Genomic DNA, 27396 nt, shown 5'->3' with positions numbered 1-27396 from the left:
ATGGACAAAGTCTTGGCTGCAACTGGAACATGAGAATCGTCTGTTGTGTTCTCATGAACAAGCATCTCGGGATGAGATGAACTTCCACATTATTAGAGACCCTGGTGGCAAAGAAATTCCCTTCATAAAAGCTGATTTTATGCATGAATGGTAGACACTACCGAGATGATTTTTCAATGCATTTTCCTGATGGAGATAGGCTAAGTTTATGAACTCCATACCCAGTGAGTGAAATGCTGTGATTAGATCAGATCAGAGCTGTCCTTGTTGATGAGGGATCCAAGGTGAATCAGAAGAAAAATAAGGGATTGCAGGTCTTAAAAAGAAAGAAAACTCACTTGGTGCTTTTCCAGAATATCATCCAGGTAGTTGAAATTCAGTTGAGGGAGTGGTTTGGAACTGTGATGTGATTTTCATGAAGACCTAGGAAGCGATTTTCAGACCAAAAGTGAGTCCCTGTATGAAAACCTCTAAAAAGCCTGGAGTGGAATGCGAAGATGCAATTTGCAAGTCTAAGCTGACTGTCAAGTCCTCCTCCTTAACAATACTGAAAATTAACTTCTCTGTCTTCATTCTGAACCATAGTGCCTGAATCAAACGGTTGTTAAAGTTTAGATCTATAACCAGATGAAACAAAAGTAAAATCAGTCTGCATGGTGAACAATCTCTACCACCCTTTTGTCAGCAGAGTGTTTAATTCTTGATGCAAAATGGTTGATCTGTATAGATCTCATGACTGATTTGTATAGATCTCATGGTTGATTTGTATAGATCTCTCAGACCATCTGTACAGATGGAAGCCCTTGACAATGAGGAGAGGCACTGAACATGATCTAAAGGCCTTACAAGATGATTTATTGGAGTCTTCACCCCTACCAGGATGTCGTAAAGGGCAGCATGAATATTAAACCATTTTCTGTGAGATGAAGACTGCCAGATTAATAGATTATGGTATTGTAAAGTGAGTGTTCACATGCACTATTAAGCAAAACCATGATACAAGAGACCCCAAAGTATGACTATCACTTCTCGACAAAATAGTCTGGGATCAGTTTAAAGAGATGAGAAACAGCCATCAAACCAAGCTGTGCACTGATGCTATATGTACAACATCCAGAGCTAACTCCTGAAGAGTGTGCTGACACAAATAAATAGAGACAGCAGAGCAATGGCATACAAAAGTGAAATACAGTGTTGCTTTGTATTATGTACTTGGGGATGTGAAATCAATTAGGTAATGCTTTGTATTACCAAGAAAGGGATATGGAATCAATTAATGTTGCTTTTTATTACCAAGAAGGGTATGTGAAATCAATCAAGTGTTGCTTTATGTTACCAAGAAGTGGACACAAAGAATAAAGAATAATGCCAAAGGATAATATGTATATCTACAGCTCTCCCCCATTATAATGCACTTCGCTATAACATGATTCCAGATATAACACAGTAGTGCAATGGACTCCATAATCAAAATTATAAAAATTATAATTTTAAAAAATAATTTTTAACATCAGCTGAAACCTTTACATCAAAAACTACTGTACTTAATTTGGACATTACCAAAATGAGTCACAGTTTTACTCTAATTAACCACTGTTGCATTCAGGCAATGAGTTTTTACTGTCACAGTTTAACTCTAATTAACCACAGCTGTATTCAGGCAAGGTATGGTACTGAATTCCTAAGTCTACTGAAAACCCAAAATTAAAGGGGGCCATGAGTGGCCGAGTGGTCTAGAGTGCTCACCATTATGGATCATCGACATCTCACTTCTGTCTGCATGGGTTCAAGTCTCAGGTTCGGCCAATGTGGATATGTGAGAAAGCTTGCCAGAGTACAAAAATACTGATTTTCTGGAGCAAATACTGATTTTTAAAACTTTAATGCATATCTAACTATTTAAAACATCTGCAATCATCAGTAAAGTAGGACAGTAATTCAATTATTTAATATCAAATATGCATGTGTTGCATTCTTGCCTCTTCTGAACAGGCACCCGTTTCACTCAGAAGGTGCAAGAATGCAACACACACTCAGACACTGGCTGCAATTGTACCATCTGGAAAAAGTGTGCAAAATAAATCGCCAGCAATGCTTGTACTGGCAGAAGGTTTATTTCTAAAAGAAATTTAGTAAAATGAACTTTGATCAAATTACATCCAGGTTCTCTCTGGCATTTACAAACATTGCAAGTTCAGGCTGAGTTGTTGATGATGAATCAGAGAAGCTGATGTTTATTAGCTTTTTCATGCTGTTTTATGTCATGGGCTCCTCCATGCCCAACTGCAAAGTCAAATTCTGCAAAAACGCAAAGTTTTCTCCTTTACTAGATGGTTCACAAATCTAAACAAGATGGCACAATTGTCCTTCCAATTCTGTTGTCTTTTCCTTGCTGAAAAAAATTCTGAATCTTCTGTTTTCCTTTTCGGCATGACTAGAAGTTGAATATTACAAAGGTAAGACACAGTGATAGCGTTGACTGCTTTGCACAATCCAATATGGCGCTTAAAGACTGGTATGATAGCCTCAATTTTGAATGAACCAATCATATTTTAGAACTCTATATACATGGGATACATTTCTGCTCAGAATGGAACCAGTTAGCCATTCCAAACAGAAAATTGCAAGGAAATGTTAATTTAATTTAATTTCTTTTTATTAAAAAATGGACTTTTAACCCAAAATAATGTAAAGCTGTATTTAGGTCCAAAATATAGGAAGAATGTGGAAAAATATGGGTTACTTGGCAGCTACGTAAATGGGGTTCAGCATCTGATTAACCTGTTTCAATAACTGGAGTTCTGCATTTGATTTACTAGTATCAATAACTGGAGTTCATCATTTGATTTACTAGTATCAATAACTGGAGTTCAGCATTTGATTTACTAGTATCAATAACTGGAGTTCAGCATTTGATTAACCTGTTTCAATAACTGGAGTTAATCATTTGATTTACTAGTATCAATAACTGGAGTTCAGCATTTGATTTACTGTATCAATAACTGGAGTTCAGCATTTGATTTACTCGTATCAATAACTGGAGTTCAGCATTTGATTAACCTGTTTCAATAACTGGAGTTCATTATTTGATTTACTAGTATCAATAACTGGAGTTCATCATTTGATTTACTAGTATCAATAACTGGAGTTCATCATTTGATTTACTAGTATCAATAACTGGAGTTCTGCATTTGATTTACTAGTATCAATAACTGGAGTTCATCATTTGATTTACTAGTATCAATAACTGGAGTTCAGCATTTGATTTACTCGTATCAATAACTGGAGTTCAGCATTTGATTAACCTGTTTCAATAACTGGAGTTAATCATTTGATTTACTAGTATCAATAACTGGAGTTCATCATTTGATTTACTAGTATCAATAACTGGAGTTCAGCATTTGATTTACTCATATCAATAACTGGAGTTCAGCATTTGATTAACCTGTTTCAATAACTGGAGTTCAGCATTTGATTTACTCGTATCAATAACTGGAGTTCAGCATTTGATTTACTCGTATCAATAACTGGAGTTCATCATTTGATTTACTCATATCAATAACTGGAGTTCAGCATTTGATTAACCTGTTTCAATAACTGGAGTTAATCATTTGATTTACTCGTATCAATAACTGGAGTTCAGCATTTGATTTACTCGTATCAATAACTGGAGTTCATCATTTGATTTACTCGTATCAATAACTGGAGTTCAGCATTTGATTAACCTGTTTCAATAACTGGAGTTAATCATTTGATTTACTAGTATCAATAACTGGAGTTAATCATTTGATTTACTAGTATCAATAACTGGAGTTCATCATTTGATTTACTAGTATCAATAACAGGAGTTCAGCATTTGATTTACTAGTATCAATAACTGGAGTTCATCATTTGATTTACTAGTATCAATAACAGGAGTTCAGCATTTGATTTACTAGTATCACTAACTGGAGTTCAGCATTTGATTTACTAGTATCAATAACTGGAGTTCATTTTTTTATTTACTAATATCAATAACTGGAGTTCAGCTACAAAGGTTCAATAATGATACTGTAGCAGCCAACTCAGAGAATTTTGACAATAATTTAGTTTAATGAACCCCAATTGTGACTTCCTGCGCAAATGCACTGCTTCATTTATTGGATGTAGCTTCTGATTGTTGTTCAACACGTGTAGGGCACACTCAAGTTTGTTGCTATGACAATACAGCAAGTTTATTATGATGCAACAGCACATAAAATCATGTCATGTCATTCTGTGTACTTATGCATGTTTCACTCTTCAAAATAATTAAAACATGAAATCTTTCTTCAAACCTGTGTATGTTCACTCTTACAGTTTTAAAAGCAATTTAAATACATTGTTTTTTTATTGTTTAACAAAAATTGGGGGATATATACTAAATGAATTATAGTGTTGTAGTGTTGGGATATTGTGCATGAGACAGTAGAACTTGCAGGCTTGCACAACTGTACCTTGATCCTGCACACAACATCCAAAAGTACAAACACCATAATTGATTTATTAAAAGACATGAAAATGTGCTTATTTTATGCTTGTGATTGCTTCATACAGATGACATGTAGAACATGTCTGACTGAAAACCAACTGGAAATTAATTCGTGAAATCAAGCTGTTATTTAAACTGAAATTAACTTGATATGTCCCAATGCTGAATAGCATCATTAACCTACCCTGCTTCCCATGTAAAAGGGGATTACTGTAACCCTTATGTTTTCTGTAGTTTCCTTGTGAACATCTGACAGCTGTAACCAGGGGTGATTCTTTTCCTGCCATGCTCGCAAAGTTTCTCGTGGTATGTACATGGGTGCTGTTAAGAAAGAAAAAGAGCTAACAAAACATTCATATTTTTAGTCAGCAGTTGTCTAAACAGTTTTGCTGTCCATTACTACAAATAACAACAATTAATGTTCTACAAGTCTAAATACTGTCTCCAACCCTTTCATTTCTGTTTTTGCTTGTTACTTTGAAAGATACTGTGTCGTGACTGCTTAGGGCTATTCCATTTATATCTATGTGGGGGAAGAGAAATGCAAATTTATTGCTTTTCTCTGTATTAGTGGGGTCTGTACAAGACAGAATATGTTTTAGCAAATGATGTTTCTTTGATAATACCTAACTGATAACATTACATCAGGATAACTTTCTTTGCTACCTCTGAATGCAGCCCTCCTGGAAAATGTCTCATAAAGACAAAGGGAATCAAATCTTACAGGTTAACTCCCCATTTTACCAACTAGTTGGCAACCATTATTATCAGTTTAAATCAGTTTTTTTACTTGAACAACACCTTAAAGGATACCTGAATTGCACAGAAGGGTGGGAGTGGATTATTTGTAATGTAATCAGGTAAGTATTATTGGAGAAACATAATTTACACAAAAATTCTCTATTAAATACCATTGCCAATCACATTACATTTGAGAAAATGTATGATGAAGAAATGCTGAGCATCTTATCTCATCTTGAGTCACCCAGCAGAAGCCCGAAAGCTTTACTACAAGAATAAGCTCCTAACGTTTCTTCAGCACAAAAAGAGGCATTTTATTCAAACATGTGCAGGAAATTCCTGTAGGATTCCATACTTGATTATTGTCTCATGATCAAAAGTAGCTAAGCAAATCTAGCAAAAGTGGAAAATTCACGTCTGAGTCAAAGGTTCCATTTTCATGAATAGAGATTTGTCAATATCTAAGCAGCTACCCCTAGCTCTCCTTAGTGAGGCCATATCATGCAAATGGAAGCTAGAAAAGACAGACTGTGTGTGCCAGCCAGTTGACTCCACTGTTTCCAGAATTGAGACATTACATTCAAGATCAGGCTCATGGAAGTCTCTCATATTTTGTGAGTTAATTAGTGTACCTAATCCTGTGCTAGTTCCGACTACACTGATTTAATAACTCCCTTTAGTCAAGTAATAATAATAATAATAATAACATTATTTAAAGAGGTTAACACAATTAGCTAAGAACTAATCTACCTTGAGGCCCTCATACAAAGGAACTTTTTTATTTTAGCTGCATCTCTGAAGCCACTGGATATACTGGGTTTGGAAGAAGAAAATAGAGCAGGCATTTCTTATCTCAACTGGAATACTATTCCAGAGCAAAGTTTCAGAGCACTGGAAACTTTTTTAAAAATTATTCCTTATTTGGTTTGGGAACTGGCCAGCACTTGAGAGGTTATGTCCTGCACTCCAGCTTTCAGTGGTAGGAGTCTTTCAGAACTGATGCAGATACTGTCCATGCATATTGGGTAATATCTGAAGGTACAGGATCCTGCATTTTGACAGACTAATCAAAGTGAGGGAACAAATAGCTACTGTTGGTTGACCAATGACCAATGGCCTGCCATTCTCAGGAATGAACCAGGCTGTATCATTAGGACATATGAACCGTCAGACCAGAACTGCCTGTAATTTGGATCAAAGGATATCATAGGTATCTTACTTACACTGCATGCTGAAGTTAATGTTATTATAAATTGCAATGTGCACTGAAGTTAATATTATAAACTGCAAGTCATGTATGAAAGCTGCTACTGTGTTATGTATTTGGGGGGGATGGTTTACAATGGCTCAAACTTAGTTGAGTTTGACCATATCAAGCCACAGGAGAGATTCCCAGTCTGGATATATTAGAACTGGACTGCAAATCAGAGATTACCCTGTTGCAGCAAAATCATTGCTTCCATGAGGTCTGAAAGTGTCTTAGGTCATGAAACAGTATACCTTGATTGTGATAGGGCAAACTTTCTGTCTTCGAAGAAAAACAGAAACTCTGCCATTGGAGAATGGGTGTTGAGAGTGGTATGACTTCATCTTAATTGATGTGACACCAGTCAATAACACATGATTTCCCCTTTTATATCCTCAAAATGGAGAAACTTCAGGTGTTACAATCCTAACCAGGATCAAAGCTACAAAACTCCTTTTCAATCAGGACATCCCTTGATTGCTTCAGTGGAGTGAAGGTCGCTATGATTCATCTAGGTATGTCTGTCATTAATCAAGCAGATCACTGACCCAAGTTGTTTCATCTTAGTGGGGCAATCCAATCTACTGCAGTCTGTGCACCTTATTTCTTAAATGATTAAACAATCAAAGCTTATGGAGGGAAGGTGTATGCGTACATTACCTCCTAGCTGATGGAGGTAAGGTGTATGCTTACATTACCACCTAGTTGATGGTGGGAAGGTGTATGCTTACATTACCTCCTAGCTGATGGAGGGAAGGTGTATGCTTACATTACCTAATAGCTGATGGAGGTAAGATGTATGCTTACATTAACTCTTAGTTGATGCTGGGAAGGTGTATGCTTACATTACCTCCTAGCTGATGGAGGGAAGGTGTATGCTCACAATTGTCAGGTAAATCAAAATAAAGTCTTTTTTCTCTTTGTAAAAGCCAGATAAAAACTGCCCTGAATAAATAAGGTTTTGTACATGGACACATTTTTTTCATCTTTCTCTCTCTCGTGCATAAACACATACATGTGTGGGCTCATGCACATTAACTAAAACATGATTACAAGGTCTTTATTTTTTTTATTGCAATTTGATGAGATTATTGCTGCTGTAAAAATACAGGTTGAACTTAATTTCTTGACAACGTGGACTCATATTGTTGTGTACAATTAACCAATAAATAATACCCTTAATTCAAACCATCTTAATCATTTTGCTAGTCCTACATGTAAGACCTCGACGCTGATATTTATGTTTTGACTTTTGTGTGCACTAAAACATAATAAGATGTGATACGTCTTTGGTTTTTTTGACTATCATTTTGCCAACAATACAAAAAAAAAAATAGCTAGATGGGCTCTAAATATATACAAGCTTTCACACTGAGAGATAATCCTCTCTCTCTCTCTCTCTCATATTCACTAATAACAACAAAAATCTTTTTGAGTACTTTTATTTTTATTGTAATTAGATTCTTGAGCTGAGAGCAGAATGAGACAGAAAATATACATTTGCTTTGTACGTTTGTACCGTTAGGTTGTCGAGTAGCGTGTGTTCCATAAAATTTGTTCAGGTATGATCCTTTTTTTTCATAAACGGACAGAACCGCAAAATGATAATTCAATTCAATGGCAATATGCAAACTTAACCGAATGCTAATATTCTTAATTCTAATTGGTTGCTAAGGATTATAAATACTAACAGTGCAAATTACAATGGGGGGATTGTTTGTCTGTCTAGTGAAAAACATGGGTTAAGACAATGACTAAATCTGAATGAACGAAGCAACCTTGGGGAAGTCCCTACAATGATAATATTGCAAACCCTCTAAGAAATTCATACTGATAACAGTCCACCTATAAGGTGGCAAAGTTTGGGTTGACCACCTGGATCCTGACCATATGTTAGCAATATTATGTACTATAGGAAGAATTTGTTGAGAAAGTTAAAAGCAACCTGTAATAAGACTGATATGTATTATCTGTACTAATTGACTTATATATTTAATATAACACTGTATAGTAACACAACCAGATTATGTCGAGGGTCAACCCATGTTGTCAACCTTACAACCAGATGCATAGTAAACTCTGAATGACCACACAATGTAGAAGATTTGCAAGAAACTTTCTTCATTTAAATTTATGGTCAAAATAATGAGTATTTTTCATAAAACTATTCTCATTATGACAATAATAAGGAACATTCCAATACTATCAAATTTAATGTATTCTTTACTTCCACACAACCAATAAACATGAACTTCATTATTTAATAAATATTCTTCTTCTTGAACACGCACTGACTGCGTCATCATTTTTTGGGGGTTACTTGACCACAATCCAACAAAGAGTCAAACCCCTGTTGATTATGTCCCGGCTCAACACTTTTGAAACCCCAATAACCATGCATTCATACACTCACCAAGATCTCTTAAGAACTGGGCCAGCATTACAATATGTCCACCCACATAACAAAGGTATTGAGAAAATGGCTTTCATTTCCTAAATTTTGATATCCAGAGACATCTGTTGAAGAATCTGCAGGTCCAATAGAAAACTGGCATTGTAAAAGGTCCACCCATGCATTTGGTAGGCCAAGGATCTGTAAGAAAGTTCCTCGCCTTAACTTTCTCAACACATGAACAATACTTTCTATGCATTTGGGAGAAAGACACCAAGTTAGTATGTGTTAAGAATTCCATATCTAGAATGACAAAATGTTGAGAAGGTATAAAGTACAACTTCTCTACATGGATTATCCCCCCTGAACTGCAACTGAGGAAATTAGTGTTGTTCACATTGTGAACCGAAATTCCAGACTTACAGAATGGTTCAATAGTGTGTCATTCAGTAATGCTGCCTTCTCTTTGGAGGACATCCTGAACTGGGATATTACTTTGTCTGATGTCTTGGGGAACTTCAATGTCTTGGTTGAAGCCTCCCCAAGGCATGAATGATTCCATCAATGTGGTTGGAAGAAATATGTTAAGTTGATATGTGTTAAGTTTCCTTAGCTAGATGGGCCAAAATGTGGAGAAAGGACATGGCCTGACCTCTCTACACTGACTATCAACCACACATTAAGGAAAGTAATGTTGTTTATGTCCTGAACCAGAAACCAAACTTACCAAATGTTTTTGTGGTGTATCATGCAGAAACATTGCTTTCTATGCAGCAGAAGTCCTAACTCTTAGTAAAGGGCCAAGTGCTTAGATCGGAGCCATATGAATTGGTATGCATCATTCATGTCAAGACTGATTATGTACACATCACATCTTTATTGAAGACCTCAAATGCTATTGGAATTGGTAACCAGCTTCTATGGTGTCTCAGATCAAATTGTCGCGCTCAAAGGCTAGGTTTATTGTTGTTGTTGTTGTTGTGGGGGTTTAATGCCATTTTTCAGCACACGATACATGGCGTCCAGTATTAATGGTGGAGGAAGAACCCATGAAAAACCCGGAAAGAACCACCGACCCACGAGAAGCTACTGGCAAGCTTTCTCATATACCCACATTGGCTGAATCCAAGACTCGAACTGGCGCAGACAGAGGTGAGACGGCAGTGATCCGTAACAGAGAGCGCTTTAGACCATGCGGCCACTTGGGGCTCCTGGCTAGGTTTGTAGAAATCACTCCAATTTCATAGCTGAAATCCTAATAAGGGCAAGTCTGATTGTTTGAGTACCCATGAAGACAGATTTTGAAAGGTGACATCCTGCTTTCCTACCTTCATGGGGGGAAAGTCTTTTGTGGTTGCCACGATGTGTCTCAGTGTGATTCAAGTAATACTTCAGGATGCATACAGGATCTTTCCACTGCTATCAACTTGATGACAGGGAGCATAGGAAGACTCCCTGATTACCCACTTAATTTAACTGATTCTTGGTCATGAAACCTGGCTGTGTCATGAGGATCACTGAAGCATCTGATCTAAAGTGTAGATAGTTTGGGTCGACTGAAATGGCATGTAACTCACTCACCCTGCAAGCTGAAGACAAATCCATCAGGAAACATGCGGTTTTAGTGATGTGGTGTGTAATCTAGCAATAAGACATATATCAAGTCAAGACTAACATAGGCAGTCAATGCATTATTTGGCTTTATATGGTGAGTTGCTGTGCTAATGATCCTAACAATCTGGGCCATCCACTCCCACACACATAGGTTTGTCAATTTTTTTTACCATTCCCCAGCTCACAGAGATCTTTGGACAAACAATGATTAATTTCCTTCCATTTTGCTGACTAGGGAAGCAGACAGAAAGAAGGAGACTCTTCATCATCAATATCAACTGACACTTTGACTTTATCAATGTGAGTGGTGGTAGAGGGTGGAGGGCATTCTAAAGCCAGTAACACAAGGTATATCATATCAATGGCAACCTTGAAGTAAACCCCATCCTAACACTAGGTATATCACACTGATGACAGCCTTAAAGTAAACCCCATCCTAACACTAGGTATATCACACTGATGGCAACCTTGAAGTAAACCCCATCCTAACACTAGGTATATCACACTGATGACAGCCTTAAAGTAAACCCCATCCTAACACTAGGTATATCACACTGATGACAGCCTTAGAGTAAACCCCATCCTAACACTAGGTATATCACACTGATGACAGCCTTAGAGTAAACCCCATCCTAACACTAGGCATATCACACTGATGACAGCCTTAGAGTAAACCCCATCCTAACACTAGGCATATCACACTGATGACAGCCTTAGAGTAAACCCCATCCTAACACTAGGTATATCACACTGATGACAGCCTTAGAGTAAACCCCATCCTAACACTAGGCATATCACACTGATGACAGCCTTAGAGTAAACCCCATCCTAACACTAGGTATATCACACTGATGACAGCCTTAGAGTAAATCCCATCCTAACACTAGGTATATCACACTGATGACAGCCTTAGTGTAAACCCCATCCTAACACTAGGTATATCACACTGATGGCAGCCTTAGAGTAAATCCCATCCTAACACTAGGTATATCACACTGATGGCAGCCTTAGAGTAAACCCCATCCTAACACTAGGTATATCACACTGATGACAGCCTTAGAGTAAACCCCATCCTAACACTAGGTATATCACACTGATGACAGCCTTAAAGTAAACCCCATCCTAACACTAGGTATATCACACTGATGACAGCCTTAGAGTAAACCCCATCCTAACACTAGGTATATCACACTGATGACAGCCTTAGAGTAAACCCCATCCTAACACTAGGTATATCACACTGATGGTAGCCTTAGAGTAAACCCCATCCTAACACTAGGTATATCACACTGATGACAGCCTTAGAGTAAACCCCATCCTAACACTAGGAATATCACACTGATGACAGCCTTAGAGTAAACCCCATCCTAACACTAGGTATATCACACTGATGACAGCCTTAGAGTAAACTCCATCCTTTCGATGGTTGGATTGGAGAAGGGCACTTGCTGTGTGAATATTCACAGTCTTGATCTCCTTCCAATCATGCCCTGAGTTAACAATGATGCAATGCTATCATCTCTAAATAAATATATGTTTATAACCTGTAGGTAGACAGTGAAAATAGGAAACACCAGCTCTGCCAGATGATTTTATCACACCTAAACAGATGGCTGGTTAGCAGGAATAATGGTTGGTCTGGATGTAAGACATGCATTGACAACTGGTTGGCTTCAGTACCAGCTGTGCTGGCAGTATGGCTGGTTGTAAAGATTTTCTGCTACTGTCATCATCCCAACCTACATGTGTAACCATCGGCTTGGTCTTTTAGTAGAGCTATATTTCTAATGTTAACAAAATCATGAAATGTATTCAAAGGAGAAAGGGAAGCTAAAACTGCAACAAATTACTTCCCTTTGTCTATAACATACATATATGTAGATAGAAGTTTTTCTCTTTCAAGGAGAGCTGGATTCAGGGGTATCAAAGAAGGTTATCCTCATGTAATTTTATCAGGTAATGTATTTGACAGAGAATCAGAGTTGTAATCCATGGGTTACAGATTCAGTGCCTGTTAAAAGTGCTCTTAAAACCAACTAACCAACAAACCATTTCTCTGCTCAAGGTAGGTTTAAACACATTATTGGCTATATAATGCATCGGAAATGGGAGCCAATAGCCTTTCCCAATGACAGACATAACCCAGGCTAGTGTTGGTGGGTACTGAATCTGCAAACCCTGAAGTGTATGATGCACAGGCAACTGAACTCCTGTGATACCCCACTGTGGGTGGATGTATGGATACTACTGTCAACTCAAATGTACCTTTGGTTTCAGGGATACAAACTTGGGGGAGGGGCCTCAATGTAAATGCATATAGGTAGTGTTTTAAGAGTTTCATTTTGACTGGTCCAGATACTTTAAATTCACTAATTATATTGAATGCCAATTTTCATATTATACCATTTTCATGGAATAAAATTTTCAATGGATACCATTTTGCATGGGATAACATTTTCATGAATCCGGTGATTGCTACAAACCAGGAATTTAATGAATGAAAAATGATTTTTCTATACAATAACAGAATCCTTTCCCCAATCGAATAATTTCAGTACAAATGAAAGGTGTATTTGATTTTTTCTTCTTCAAATCACAAAAAATGACACCCATGAAAATTCATACAAACATTTGATGGATGACAGAAGTTCATGAAAAAAACATCTTCCATCCCTCCACACATTTATACATGGAAAAGGCAAGACTAAAGTTCTCATTTTTGTTCAGAACTAATTGATCATTCAAATCCAGTCACTGCCTCTCAGAACATGCAAAATATTTAAACCTATTTTCAGCTAAAATAAAGCACTCACAACTGCCTGGGTCATGCATTAGGAACTTGTCAAAAAGCTCATGTTGGACTGGAGGATGTTCTGTACTTGTGTATGGCAAGATGTCCTCATGGCCCACATAATCCAAACCTGCAACAGGATACACACCAGTTACAGTAAGCTAAATAACAGTTAATCAAATCACAAAAGTGCAGCCACCGTTACATGTATTTCAGAAATGACGGACAATAAAATAAACAAGAATCCCAAGTTGATGAGTGACTGCTCACCTAAATGGCACCTGCCAGGTAGACAAATGCAAGAGCTGTTGGCCAAGAAATCTTGGTCAATAGAATACTTTCTTCAGAAACAATTATGATGAAAAAGGTCCAAAAGTTTGCTTCTCATGATGTAGTCAACTTTATTTCTTACACAGGTTTTGAATGCACATTTTTGTCACACATTAGTAAAGTTTACTATGAAAAAATAGTTTTCAAAATGCAGTTCAAAGATTTAAGAATAAAATTCTCATAAGCAATAAGGCCAAAGTATGTATGTCAAGTCACTGTGATATGAATAAAATTATCATATGTAATAAGGCTGGTACCTGCTTTCAAGCCAGTAATCAATACACTGCCTGAAAAACTTGTACCAAAAGTTTAACAATCTGTTAATGATAGTGTTGCTGATGATATTAGAAAAGTGACTGCTGTGTCTCACTTTCCACTAACATCAACTCAACAATAAAAACCAATCAAAAGGGTATTTCAAAATGGCCACTCTTTACAAACAAGGTCTTTTTTCTAGCATGTGACAGTAAATAAATGTTGACAATGTTTTGATTTTCCTAGCATGTGACAAGAAATGCTGATGATGTACTTACTTTTCCAGCATGTGACAGTAAATGCTGATGCTGTACTGATCTTTCTAGCATCTGACAGTAAATGGGTTAATGCTGACGATGTACTCATTCTAGCATGTGACAGTAAATGCTAATGCTGTACTGATCTTTCTAGCATGTGACAGTAAATGCTGATGATGTACTAATTCTAGCATGTGACAGTAAATGGGTTAATGCTGACGATGTACCAATTCTAGCATGTGACAGTAAATGCTGATGATATACTGATTTTTCTAGCATGTGACAGTAAATGCTAATGGTGTACTGATCTTTCTAGCATGTGACAGTAAATGGGTTAATGCTGACGATGTACCAATTCTAGCATGTGACAGTAAATGCTGATGATATACTGATTTTTCTAGCATGTGACAGTAAATGCTAATGGTGTACTGATCTTTCTAGCATGTGACAGTAAATGGGTTAATGCTGATGATGTACTAATTCTAGTATGTGACAGTAAATGCTAATGCTGTACTAATCTTTCTAACATGTGACAGTAAATGCTGACAATGTACTAATTCTAGCATGTGACAGTAAATGCTGACAATGTACTAATTTTTCTAGCATGTGACAGTAAATGCTAATGCTGTACTGATCTTTCTAGTATGTGACAGTAAATGCTGACGATTTACTAATTCTAGCATGTGACAGTAAATGCTGATGATGTACTAATTCTAGCACGTGACAGTAAATGCTGACAATGTACTAATTCTAGCATGTGACAGTAAATGCTGATGATGTACCAGTTCTAGCATGTGACAGTAAATGGGTAAATGCTGATGATGTATTTATTCTAGCATGTGACAGTAAATGCTGATGATGTACTGATTTTTCTAGCATGTGACAGTAAATGCTAATGCTGTACTGATCTTTCTAGTATGTGACAGTAAATGCTGACGATTTACTAATTCTAGCATGTGACAGTAAATGCTGATGATGTACTAATTCTAGCATGTGACAGTAAATGCTGACAATGTACTAATTCTAGCATGTGACAGTAAATGCTGACAATGTACTAATTTTTCTAGCATGTGACAGTAAATGCTAATGCTGTACTGATCTTTCTAGTATGTGACAGTAAATGCTGATGATTTACTAATTCTAGCATGTGACAGTAAATGCTGATGATGTACTAATTCTAGCACGTGACAGTAAATGCTGACAATGTACTAATTCTAGCATGTGACAGTAAATGCTGACGATGTACCAGTTCTAGCATGTGACAGTAAATGGGTAAATGCTGATGATGTATTTATTCTAGCATGTGACAGTAAATGCTTATGATGTACTGATTTTTCTAGCATGTGACAGTAAATGCTAGTGATGTACTGATTTTTCTAGCATGTGACAGTAAATGGGTTAATGCTGACGATGTACTAATTCTAGCATGTGACAGTAAATGCTGACGATGTACTAATTCTAGCATGTGACAGTAAATGTGTTAATGCTGACAATGTACTAATTCTAGCATGTGACAGTAAATGCTGATGATGTACTAATTCTAGCATGTGACAGTAAATGCTGACGATGTACTAATTCTAGCATGTGACAGTAAATGCTGACAATGTACTAATTCTAGCATGTGACAGTAAATGCTGATGATGTACTAATTTTTCTTGCATGCAACAGTAAATGGGTTAATGCTGATGATGTACTAATTCTAGCATGTGAAAGTAAATGCTGATGATGTACTAATTTTTCTAGCATGTAACAGTAAATGCTAATTATGTTCTGATCATGTACAAGTTATGACAAATGCCACAGGCATATTCATTGATGGTAAAAAGAAAAGCATTACACAACCAGTATCTGAAATGATAATACACATATTCAATCAGCTACAGAGAGGATTTGTTTATCCAACTTCCATTCATTCCAACAATGGGGTCATAAGGTGCTACTGTGGAAATAATTTACTAGTGTCATCTAACTGCCATTTAAATCAAACACTTTTGACTGGGAACAGTCTGTTTAATGTTATCAATTCAGTATGTATAAGCTGGCAATATTCTCACCCGGTATTGCATACAAAGCTCTGCTATTCTCATGGTCTCCAAGAAACGTGACTGCCTCTGTCTGGGCTCTCTGAAATTTAATTCAATTTGATTTACTTATCATCTTCAAGACCAAATTATTAAGTAAGATTAATTTAAAAAATGTTACACCAATAATGATAAACAAACCTATAATAAAGATGATTAAAACTGCAATTCTAGTACATATAGAGAAAAAATTGTTTGAAAAATAGAAAACAAAAAAAAATCATTTTATCATCTTTAAGACCTAAGTCACTACTTTGTTGTATCAGGAATTTTGGTACACATGTTGATTGCTGTATCAGGAATTTTGAAACAAGTGTTCATTGTAAGCATATTCACTTTTTACTGACTCAAAGATTAACTCTTACTTACAATATTCTGAATTACAATTGCTGGCACATGACTGAATAAGCTTATCAGCAGTAAAAGCAAACAGCAGTTTCAGGGATTTTAGGAACCAAAAACATCCAAGAAGAGTTTGAAATTCTAGATCAAAAATAAAATATCTTATATTTTCATTTGTTACCAATTTTCCTTTGTGACATCATTATTTAGTGCTGCTTGTACACATTACTGGAACATCTCCTCCCAGAGATATACCATCAGAACTCTCTTATTAGTTGAGTCCAACTGCAAACAAGATAGATTTCTGATCTGCCTTCATAATAAATTCCAATACATCAGAGCTTGTGTTGCTATTTTTACTAATAAAATATAACATACTGCACAGACCTTCATTTGTTTGTGCATTAAGCAATGGCAGATCTAGTTCTGTGCAGTTTGCAATCAGACTTAACTTATAAGCGATTATGGTATACTGAAAAAATAACTACTTACAATGTGTGGACAATCCCTGTTGTCAATCAACACTTGATAATATAGGTGGTTTTTCCCTTTGACCTCTTTTCCTATTGAAGCTGACTGGTCACTAATGCTTCTGAAACAAAAAGAAATGGCGGTCAGTAATGTGTAGAAAAACCATATGTCAGACAACTCTGTAATACTGACCTGAAGAGGTTAGAACAAAATGAAATATCTACAGGTATATGATTATGCATGACTGTCAATTTTTTGTCGTTGACCAGAAATGGCATTAGATTCACTATTCCTCCATTTTGGCATGCCCTGACGATTTCACAAATCTGCTACATAGGCAACTGTTGATTCCATTTTTGTAAAGAAGAAAGCATACATTTTATACAATTTTCTTAAAAATAGTGTCTCAGTAAATTATACAAGAAGTCTCAACAAGTGAAATTCACGTTTTTAATTTTAATTTTTAATTCAGTTTCAATGTAATCATGACAAATGTTATCTACCCTTTTTTTCAAGCATGAAAAGGGTCTACTGAATGTCACTGTGGCTGCAAACACACAAGAGAAAATCAGCGACAAAGCTGAATTTATTTTGATACATGCTGAAAACTAAATGGTTTTATGGCATGATGAAACAAGATAATGATTGGATTAACTGTCTCAGCTAATTACATTATGTACAAAGTGCAAACATCATATTATTAGAGCCTGTGTGAAGAGTCAGTCTAATTTCCTTTCACGCACTGTAAACTTGGGTCAGTCTAATTTTATATTACACACTGTAAACTTGGATCAGCCTAATTTTTTTCCTATCACAGTGTAAACTTGGGTCAGTCTAATTTTATATTACACACGGTAAACTTGGGTCAGCCTAATTTTTTGCTATCACAGTGTAAACTTGGTTCAGCTTAATTTCCTATCACATGCTGCAAAATTGGGTTAGCCTAATTTTCTTTCAAAATCACACATTTTAAACTTTGGGTCAACCTAATTTCATATTAAAATCACACTCTCCAAACTTGGGTTAGCCTAATGTTCTATGAAATCACACACTGTAAACTTGGGTCAGCCTAGAAATTTCCTATCGAGATCACACACCACAAACAGCTGATAAGTTTTCACATTAGCTAATCTCTGAACTGCTCTTCACAAGTTCCAGTGATACATTAGAAAATACGGTTAAATCTGTCCTAATAGTCACCACTGCTCAGCCAATTCATACCCAAGACTTATAAAAATGGTACGAATATCTGCCTTACTAGGCACTCAGCATTAAAAGGTTAGTGTTAGGAATGGTTGGCCCGGTGTCAGAATAATGTGACTGGACAGGACATGATGGTACATGTCTGCAGCATGATGCTAGACATCACTGTAAACTGCCACACTGCAAACATCATAGTGATATGACTCATTTTTTTTAAAGCTGCGTTAAAAATCCAAATCACACACACAACTAATAGTCATCTGTTCAAAACTGTCAATCTAATTTCACCCTAGCAAATCTCCTATGTAAATGTCCTGTGTGTAATGGTTAACTGTGGTCAGAAACCAAGTTTTTCCTAACTAAACAATGGTTTCTCCCTGCTTTTACACAGTCACTAAATGCATCTATAATGCCTGCTCATTCTTTTGCTTCATCAGGAACAGATTGATTAGATAAGAGTACAATGTATCAAGCAGGGTTGCATCTAGGATTTGATATATGTGGGTACTTGAGCCACTGAATCTGAGGAAAAGAAAGGGGGGAGGGGCAATGTATCCATGGGAGGGGGGGGACTACCAGTATGGTGTAAAAAAAGAGCAATAGCAAGTATAACAAGTGCATTAAATGCATCTCATGTCTTCCACATATTATAGTATAACACTTAAAACTGAAATCAAAGTCTTCTGTTTTCTAATAACAATATTCTATCTACACACTAACCTACTAAAGAATCAAACCATTGACTGCAAATAGTGTTACTCCTCTGGCCAATCTTAAAAAAGTGTCATGTACTTCCTGCATGTCACATGCTCAATTCTGACTGGTTACAAATCCATACTAAGAAAGATCAGAAGAGCACATATTTTCCTTTCATGGATGATAAAAAATAATTTTTAAGGAAAAGTCCAATGCTCAAAATGAATTAGGGAAAGTAGATATACAATTTCTATAACAGTTAACTCTTAACTGAAACATATATACATCTGCGTCCAGACTGACTGTAAGTATGACTGCTTTATTCTGCAAACATGATCACTATTTCCTAAATAGCCTCCTGTCCTTCTCATCCTCCACTCTACCAATGCCTTGTTAAAGTTGAAGTCTCTCAGAGGAGGTCCTTCAATTGAAATCATCATGAGCCTGTTGAGAACCCTTTCTTCTAGACGGCTTCTTCCTGCAGTTTTGGTTTGATTTTGATTGCTGAATACTCTCTCACAGTCAGAGGTTTGGTATGGCATAACCATGGCCACTGATGTTAAGTGAAGAGGATTTGGAAATGTGTCTGCATGATGTTGATGTACAATCTGCCAGAGTCTGCACATTTTGTCTCTAGGGTACATTTCTCTTTTAATGATAGAACTGGACAACTTCTTTGAAAAGAACCTCAGCAGTGTGTGATTGGCCTTCCACTGACACATTACCTAGAAAATAAGTTGTAGAAACAAACATGGTTGGTTCAATGATTCTGGCATAAATGACCAGGTTCTTGGCATTTGAAATGTCTGTACTCTCATCAATTAAGATGCTAATGAATGGACAACATTGTACTTTCTGCATTAACTCAGATTCTATCACTGTTGCTATGCAATCCTGGAAAAAAAATAAAACTCGATGATAAATCAAAGTATAAAAGTAGTTTATTATCTATCATTATTATTATTATTTTATTATTATCAAAGTATTTGAGAAATGTAAAACAAATATATTATATATAAAAAAAACAAAGTAAAATGACCAAAATCAGATGCAAATTGTGCAAAAACCATAACCTATGACCACAGAGTGTCTAAGGATGTTGCCTTGTGATCATTGTCATTTTAAGAAATCCCATCAAGGTGTTTAAATGCTAAAATAATATGGCACTACAGTCTCTCTCTGTTAATTAAAGTCATTCAATTATAGTAATGAAGTGATTATGCCTGTCTGTATACGACTATTTTAAAAACAAAAAACGTAGGTATTATAGACATCATTGATGGGTCCCTACATATGCACAGTTGTGAAATATGCAGATCAGGATCAATGTCATTTGTTGCAATGATCATCAGAGCAAATAATAACTTATTTACTAAAGCATTATGTAACTTACAAGTGGTGGGATTTGTCTGACTACTGTACTGTATCACGATGTCGACAGCAACTCCTTACATGCTCAGGAGATTATTCAAACAACGGCGATTGTATCGTCATTTCAAACACACAAAAACTCGTTACAGTGATACTGAAATGTGACCTGTCTAGACAGGAAAGAATTTCATGACAAAAGAAGCAGGTACCAAGAATCCAGATTGATTAAAAAAGAAAAATGTTATCCACCATTAAACATTGACAGGAAGTTGTGACTAGCTATAGAATGCAATTTCACTGGCTGATTTTTAGTAACACATGGATTCCTCAAGATATGCATATGAACCTAACTGATCATGTTTTGGTTGTATGTTAGTATACACCATTTTTCCATTGAAATTTCAATAGAAAGCATGTAAATAAAATAAAAGAACTTACCTGAAATTTCTCCACAGGAGCCCTTGATGAATATGTTGTATTTCCTCCTACTCTCATGTGTGAGCCATATTTTAGAGAAGCAATATTCTCCTTCACCAAGTAATAGGCAACTGACATAGCATGAATAATTGATTCAGATTTCTTGCTGATAGCTGTCATGCATGTAGTTTTAAGATTTTCACTTATTTTCAAATTCTGAATCACCTGTTTGTGAACATGTCTGTCAGTTTTACACACATCTTCAAAGCGTCTCATTTTTTTCATTTGTTTCCAATATGAATTGAAAGAGTACTTTTTTTCTTGGTGTTAGATGGAACCTAGCATTGTCCGATATGGGATTAGCCTGAGGAAGTGTTTGTTCATTGTCATTGTGCCTACTGACAGAAACTTCTGCACCCAGACTGTTATTAGAAGTGCTACTGCTAAAATAATGAAAAAGTGTCTGAGTTTTAACTGATTTAGCCATTTAACACATTCTGCCAAGCCAGCCTCTGTATCAAACATGCTCTTCTGACCTTTGTTATTAACCAATCAGAACTGAGCACATGGCACACAGAAATACATGACGTATTTACAACTATACAAGTACAGCATATTTGCTGAAAGTGATAACTGAGAATTTTGCAGCAAAATGAAATTGATAAAATAATTTATTCTTAACAAAAAAATGCACACAATTCTTATTTTGTGTGCAATTTTGCCCACATAGGATTAAAAATCTTGTAAGAAAAAATCTTAAATTTGGGGGAATTTGCATGATCACGCATTCCAGGTGCAACACTGATCATGTGAAATTGATGTGCACAGATTTTTATCTCACTTGTATTCCCAGTACTCTAATCACATTGACCATTATTCCCAGTACTCCAATCACACTAACATTGTAACTCAAAAGTGTCAATACAATTCAAAAGTTAAGCAATTTTTGTCATAAGCAGTGTTTCCCTTTACGCACATTTGTGCAGTGCATTTTTCGACGCAAAGGATTCGCAAAAATCAATCAGGATTTATTTAATATCCAATGTTATTGATGAGGGATGGCATTGTGTATACATAGGCATAGTCTAGTTCCCGGCTTTACATGCTCCCTGCGCTGCACTTTGCTATTCCTATAGCAGAGTGCAACACAGGGAGCATATGAAACAGGGAACCAGACTAGCACAGGCATTGTTATGACGGAGATGCTTCCCCTAAGCTCGCGAGCTCTCACGCAATTTCCATCGAGCTCATCAAGATGTCATCCAGATGTTTAACGTCAATGCTTGTTGCACTAGAAAGTGATCACCAGATTAAAATGGCTTGAACTAAGAATCATTAGTGAAAAAAGTGAAAGAAGTAGTAAATGTGGATCTAACTTTAATAAAAAACGGAGAAAATAATTCCCTTCACTGGAATACAGCACACTCATTAGGATTACCAGTCTGATCACATGATTGCAAAGACTGCAAAAGTGAATAATCGTTTCGTGACAGGGTTTAAGAATTTTTAAAAATCTGCCCTTGTTCACCACAACATATCTGGAAAAAACATTATCACCCAGGACATTCTTTCACAACAAAGAAATCAGTAAACTTGCTGAGACATGCATTATTTGGATTATAAAGTCAGGGTGTCATTGCAGATTTTGTTGGTTTAGAACTTGCTGCAATAAAAGAAAGATCTTAAAGTTCAAGTGTAACTTTTTAGAAAGATTAATCATTAGCCTTTTTGATTTTTGGATAAATGTGTTCTATGACGAAGTACAATGAAACCAATGATAGTACACATTTTATGACAGTAAATTAACTGCCATAAGGTTAAAAAGATTTAACTGGCTTTTTGTATTGGCTTACATGTAATGTGTTGGTCTATAATACTGCTACAAAAAGATTATAAGAAGACCATTAACAGTACGACTTTAAACTAAAAGAAAAATGAACTAATAAAATTATTCTTTGAATAGACAATACATTTGTTTGGTAATTGTGCATGCTGGTTTATTTGTATTTTTAGAGAGAGAAAGAGTATGTTGTACAAGTTGCAATATCCTATTTCAAGCTGAAAAAGTATGGGTGAGATGAAAGTTTGTACATTTTTGACCCTGTCATTTTTTTATTTGACCCCCTAGTTCTGACAACAAGGGAGGGGTTACCCTCAATTTTACACCCCTGGAGGATACACTGCATTAGGGTACTGTACTGCAGAGGGTTGAAGTAATTCATTTCCTGGATGGTAGCAAAAGCAGGTTTGTTATTACAGCAGTTGTCTTTTGTGTCAGTGTGACAGATACAGTTGTTACTACTAAAATGGCACACATTTTAGTCACATTGCTTTTCTTTTAGTTTATTCCTGTGTTTTCTTCGATTCTGATGTACTGTCCTTGATCATGCAAATGTCATGTGCAAACTGCTTTTCTCAGAGCAAACAATACAGGGATGTACTCGGTATACAATACAGCTCAAATTTTTCGTTTATCTGCCCTTAGACGTAATCTCATCCAAAATAGCTCCATGACAACACTCCACAGCTGAGGAATAAATACCTACAAAACACGCTGTGCCTCAGCAGGCCATTGGCAACTACACCATAGAGGACCTGATCAACATTACATTTTTAAATATGAACAACCAATGAACGAAGACTACCCATGGAAGACTGATATGTCAGTGATTTACAACTGGATACCATTTAAAGAGTCAGTCGTCTTTATTTCAACTATAAATCTGGACAAAAAATGTCATTTCAAAAGTCATGTATATTCAATCCATGTATATTTAGGAAAGGTTGATCAACTTTGATTGCAACAATTTATTGCATTTATTTTGCTTTTTAAAAACACCACTTTCATACTTTGTTAAAAACACATGATGTTATTAATGTACGGAGACTCATTTCAATATTTTTTTGGTGACATTTTATTTAGCAAACTACATTTCTTATATTTGCCATTCGAAGTAATGATCTATTTACGATTAAAAATGTATAGGCATTTTTTATGGTCAAACCATTATAGTTAAAAATAAATAGAAGTTATGGGATATGCTAGTATATGTTTTGATATATATACACACACACAACAAAACTGATGTTGGCCAGATTTAACTCCGGTTTAATAACATATTTCCTCTGATAGTGTAATCTTACTACAGTAAAACCTGTTGTGAACAACCTTTGCTATGAGCGACCACCAGTCATTTCCGACCATAATCATAATGCACAGATCGATTTTATTATATAAATGCTCTGTCATGAGCAACTACCTGTTGGTCATAACGAGCAACCATAATGTCTTGACAAAATATGCATTTCGACACTGCTATGAATGGACGCATCACAAAAATAGGGATCTACTCCACCAACCTTTATTTAATCCCTTTAACAATGAAATAGGCTGGCTACTGATATCGAAAATTTTGTATGTATGCTAATAGTGTTTTATAGTTTTTATTGTAAACCAGACTAAAGTTCATGTAGATTGTTCCCACAATTACCCTGGTTACCGGGCTTATCGTAGCCAGTGCTCATATGAATGAGTTGGGTCTATTATACCTATGAATGACTGTACCATGAGAACATAAACAGACACCACTGACCTATATGTAATCATTTGTAACAATGAGCGCTTGATTAGTAACGATTATTCTGATCAAAAACAAACATAAAAAAACAAAAAAAGTATTCTGGCTGCCGGTGATATATGCTACAGTTTGTATACCATGCTGACGTACAGGTTGCAAATTGCCATTGTAGTACCAAAATTAATGTAGTGGTCATGTAGATTGTTCATTTTTAGAGTTAATCCATATTGCCTGGGGATGAATAAGGTCTTTCAGGGTTCATACAGAATTCTGAATGATAAATTCAAAGACTTTTCCCAAACTTTCAAAGTCCACAAACATAAATTTCCAAGACCTATTTTACTAACATTTTGTATACAAGTTATGTTATATGAGAAAATAACGAATGCAAAATACTACAATATTGTTTAAAGATGAAATTCAAACTGTAATTCATCAAAGGAAAGAAAGCAGGAAAACTTGACTAAATCAGAATCAAACAACCTTGGACAATTTTATTTGTGATTATGGAAAGAAATTAAAATGTTTAGGTTTATTTCAATTTTCAAAGACTTTTAAAAACCTCAGGGCAATTTGCTCATATTTCCCAAACTTTCAAGGCCTTGAAAATGCTACCTCATTTCTCCCAAACTGTCAAAAACCTTCAAAGATCATAAGAACCCTGTCTTTGTCTATTAAACCAGCAAGAGAGAATCATTTGCGGGATTCCATTGATAGTGTTAAAGACCTGCTATGTTTAGTGTTTTTTCCCCGCTGCTAAAGTGATTACATCCCAATTACCAAGCTGTCTTCGATTCAAGTTGGTGCGACCAGGTTACATGCTTTCTTTATAGAGTTAATCTCTGTATGTCTTCTTTGAATTAAACAGTTGACTTTTGTCTTTAAGAAAATGATTCTGTTTCAGTACAAAATAACTGTTTCTTTTTATTTCATTGTTAGATATGCAATACAGATGTATAGATTTTTCATATTTTTCTAAAGCCCAGTCAAAACTGTCTTTACAGTCGATATCACAACTGAGCACTAATAATATTAATACCTAGTACCTTAATAACACTGGGCCAATGTTCAACTGAAAAAAGACAAATTTTAACACTGGAGAAAATAATTACTGTAGATGAACAAAGTGGAGAAAAAAAAACAGACCACTTGCAAAATAGTGGTTTAAATGTTGGTAAAAACAAATTTAGGTTGTTATGAAGGAAAAGAAGTAAATCAGAAATGATTTCATATGCTAATACATGTACAAGTGATCATCAAATGTAAATGTAATTCAATGTTTAATGATATCTTTATTGCTATATAATTTTGTTTTCAGATGAATGCATACAATATTTTAGCAAGAACTATTAATAAAGAATAGAAAGTATTAACTGTGATTGTGGTTATTTTTCTTTAAACTGTTCTGAAACTGGACCTTGGAAACTGGTCTTTTTGCACAAGCCTGTTATGAGAGACCACCTGTCTTGAGAGACTGTTTTTTGATGGCAGAAGGGGTGGTCTCTCATAACAAGGTTATCTGCATTCCAATTGTGCTTTCTATCTATATAAGTTAAATGAAAATCTTAAATCATTTTGCTGAATTTTCCATACTTTATGATGAATGGAAATAACATAAATTACATGCAAATTTATATAATATGCTGTAATTAAAGTGTCCAGTCCCTTAAATACTAAGTTCAGCGTGAGGAAACATTCACATAATGCATTTCCAATTGCATAATGGTCCTTAAAAATATTAATTAAAACATTAACATGAGTCCAGTGCTCAACCCAATGAGACCTGTTTTTAACCAAATAGATGATTAGGCATCAGGACAAGAATAAACGAATGATACTGGAACAATTCTGAATAACAAGTTCCAAATCTTCAACAGATAATGTATCCACATGTCATGTTTGTTCTTAAAAGGTGTAATGTCAAAAGACTTACCGACTTATTGTTAACAAGGAACCGATGCAAGGATGGAAAGACAAAAGGTTTGAAAAGCAACTGATGCAAGGATGGACAGACAAGAGGTTAGAAAAACAACTGATGCAAGGATGGACAGACAAAAGGTTTGAAAAATAACCGATGCAAGGATGGACTGACATGTTAGAAAAACAACCGATGCAAGGATGGACAGACAAGAGGTTAGAAAAACAACTGATGCAAGGATGGACAGACAAGAGGTTAGAAAAACAACTGATGCAAGGATGGACAGACAAGAGGTTAGAAAAACAAATATGTTCATCTTACTTGTCCTCTGTTTTTGTGGCAAAGGCTCTGTCATATACTCTGGCCATCCAGGGAAACAGAATGATTCCTCTATAACCAAAGATTCTGTGAAGAAAAAGCTGCAAATAGAGCAAAAGAAGGATTTCAGAATGAGTAAACAATAAAGAAGGAACAATATATCAATGCATTGCAAATCCTGATGCTTTCCTTGATGATACAGTATCACCATACATGTCCTATCAATATTTGTGTCATGACACAGTATCACCATACGTCCTATCAATATACATGTATCATGACACAGTATCACCATACTTGTCCTATCAATACATGTGTATCATGATACCGTATCACCATACATGTCCTATCAATATGCATGTATCATGATACAGTATCACCATACATGTCCTATCAACATACATGATGACACAGTATCACCATACATGTCCTACCAATATACATGTATCATGACACAGTATCACCATACATGTCCTATCAATATATGTGTATCATGACACAGTATCACCATTCATGTCCTATCAATATACATGCATCATGATACAGCATCACCATACATGTCCTATCAATATACATGTATCATGATACCGTATCACCATACATGTCCTATCAACATACATGTATCATGACACTGTATCACCATACATATCCTACCAAGATACATGTATCATGACACAGTATCACCATACATGTCCTATCAATATATGTGTATCATGACACAGTATCACCATACATGTCCTATCAATATATGATTATCATGACACAGTATCACCATACATGTCCAATCAATATACATACATCATGACACAGTACCACCATACATGTCCTATCAATATACATGTATCTTGATACAGTATCACCATAC

General features: G+C 35.7%; 1 protein-coding gene across 1 annotated transcript in view; it reads right to left on the bottom strand.

The window, feature by feature from the left end:
• LOC149777244 (polymerase delta-interacting protein 2-like) overlaps positions 1-27396 on the bottom strand; it is a 52458-nt gene that overhangs the window by 12672 nt on the left and 12390 nt on the right. The window contains exons 3-7 of the mRNA XM_089941987.1: positions 26535-26632; positions 17052-17151; positions 16191-16260; positions 13317-13424; positions 4695-4831 (exon numbers count right to left, since the gene is read on the bottom strand). Of these exons, the coding sequence (XP_089798113.1) occupies positions 4695-4831; positions 13317-13424; positions 16191-16260; positions 17052-17151; positions 26535-26632 (513 nt within the window). The remainder of the gene's footprint in view (positions 1-4694; positions 4832-13316; positions 13425-16190; positions 16261-17051; positions 17152-26534; positions 26633-27396) is intronic.

Source organism: Sinohyriopsis cumingii, chromosome 18 (assembly GCF_028554795.1).
Source record: "Sinohyriopsis cumingii isolate HCF-2022 chromosome 18, ASM2855479v2, whole genome shotgun sequence".
Taxonomy (NCBI): Eukaryota; Metazoa; Mollusca; class Bivalvia; order Unionida; family Unionidae; genus Sinohyriopsis; species Sinohyriopsis cumingii.
Note: the sequence above shows the minus strand (reverse complement) of the source record. Positions and strands in the feature narration are given on the sequence as shown.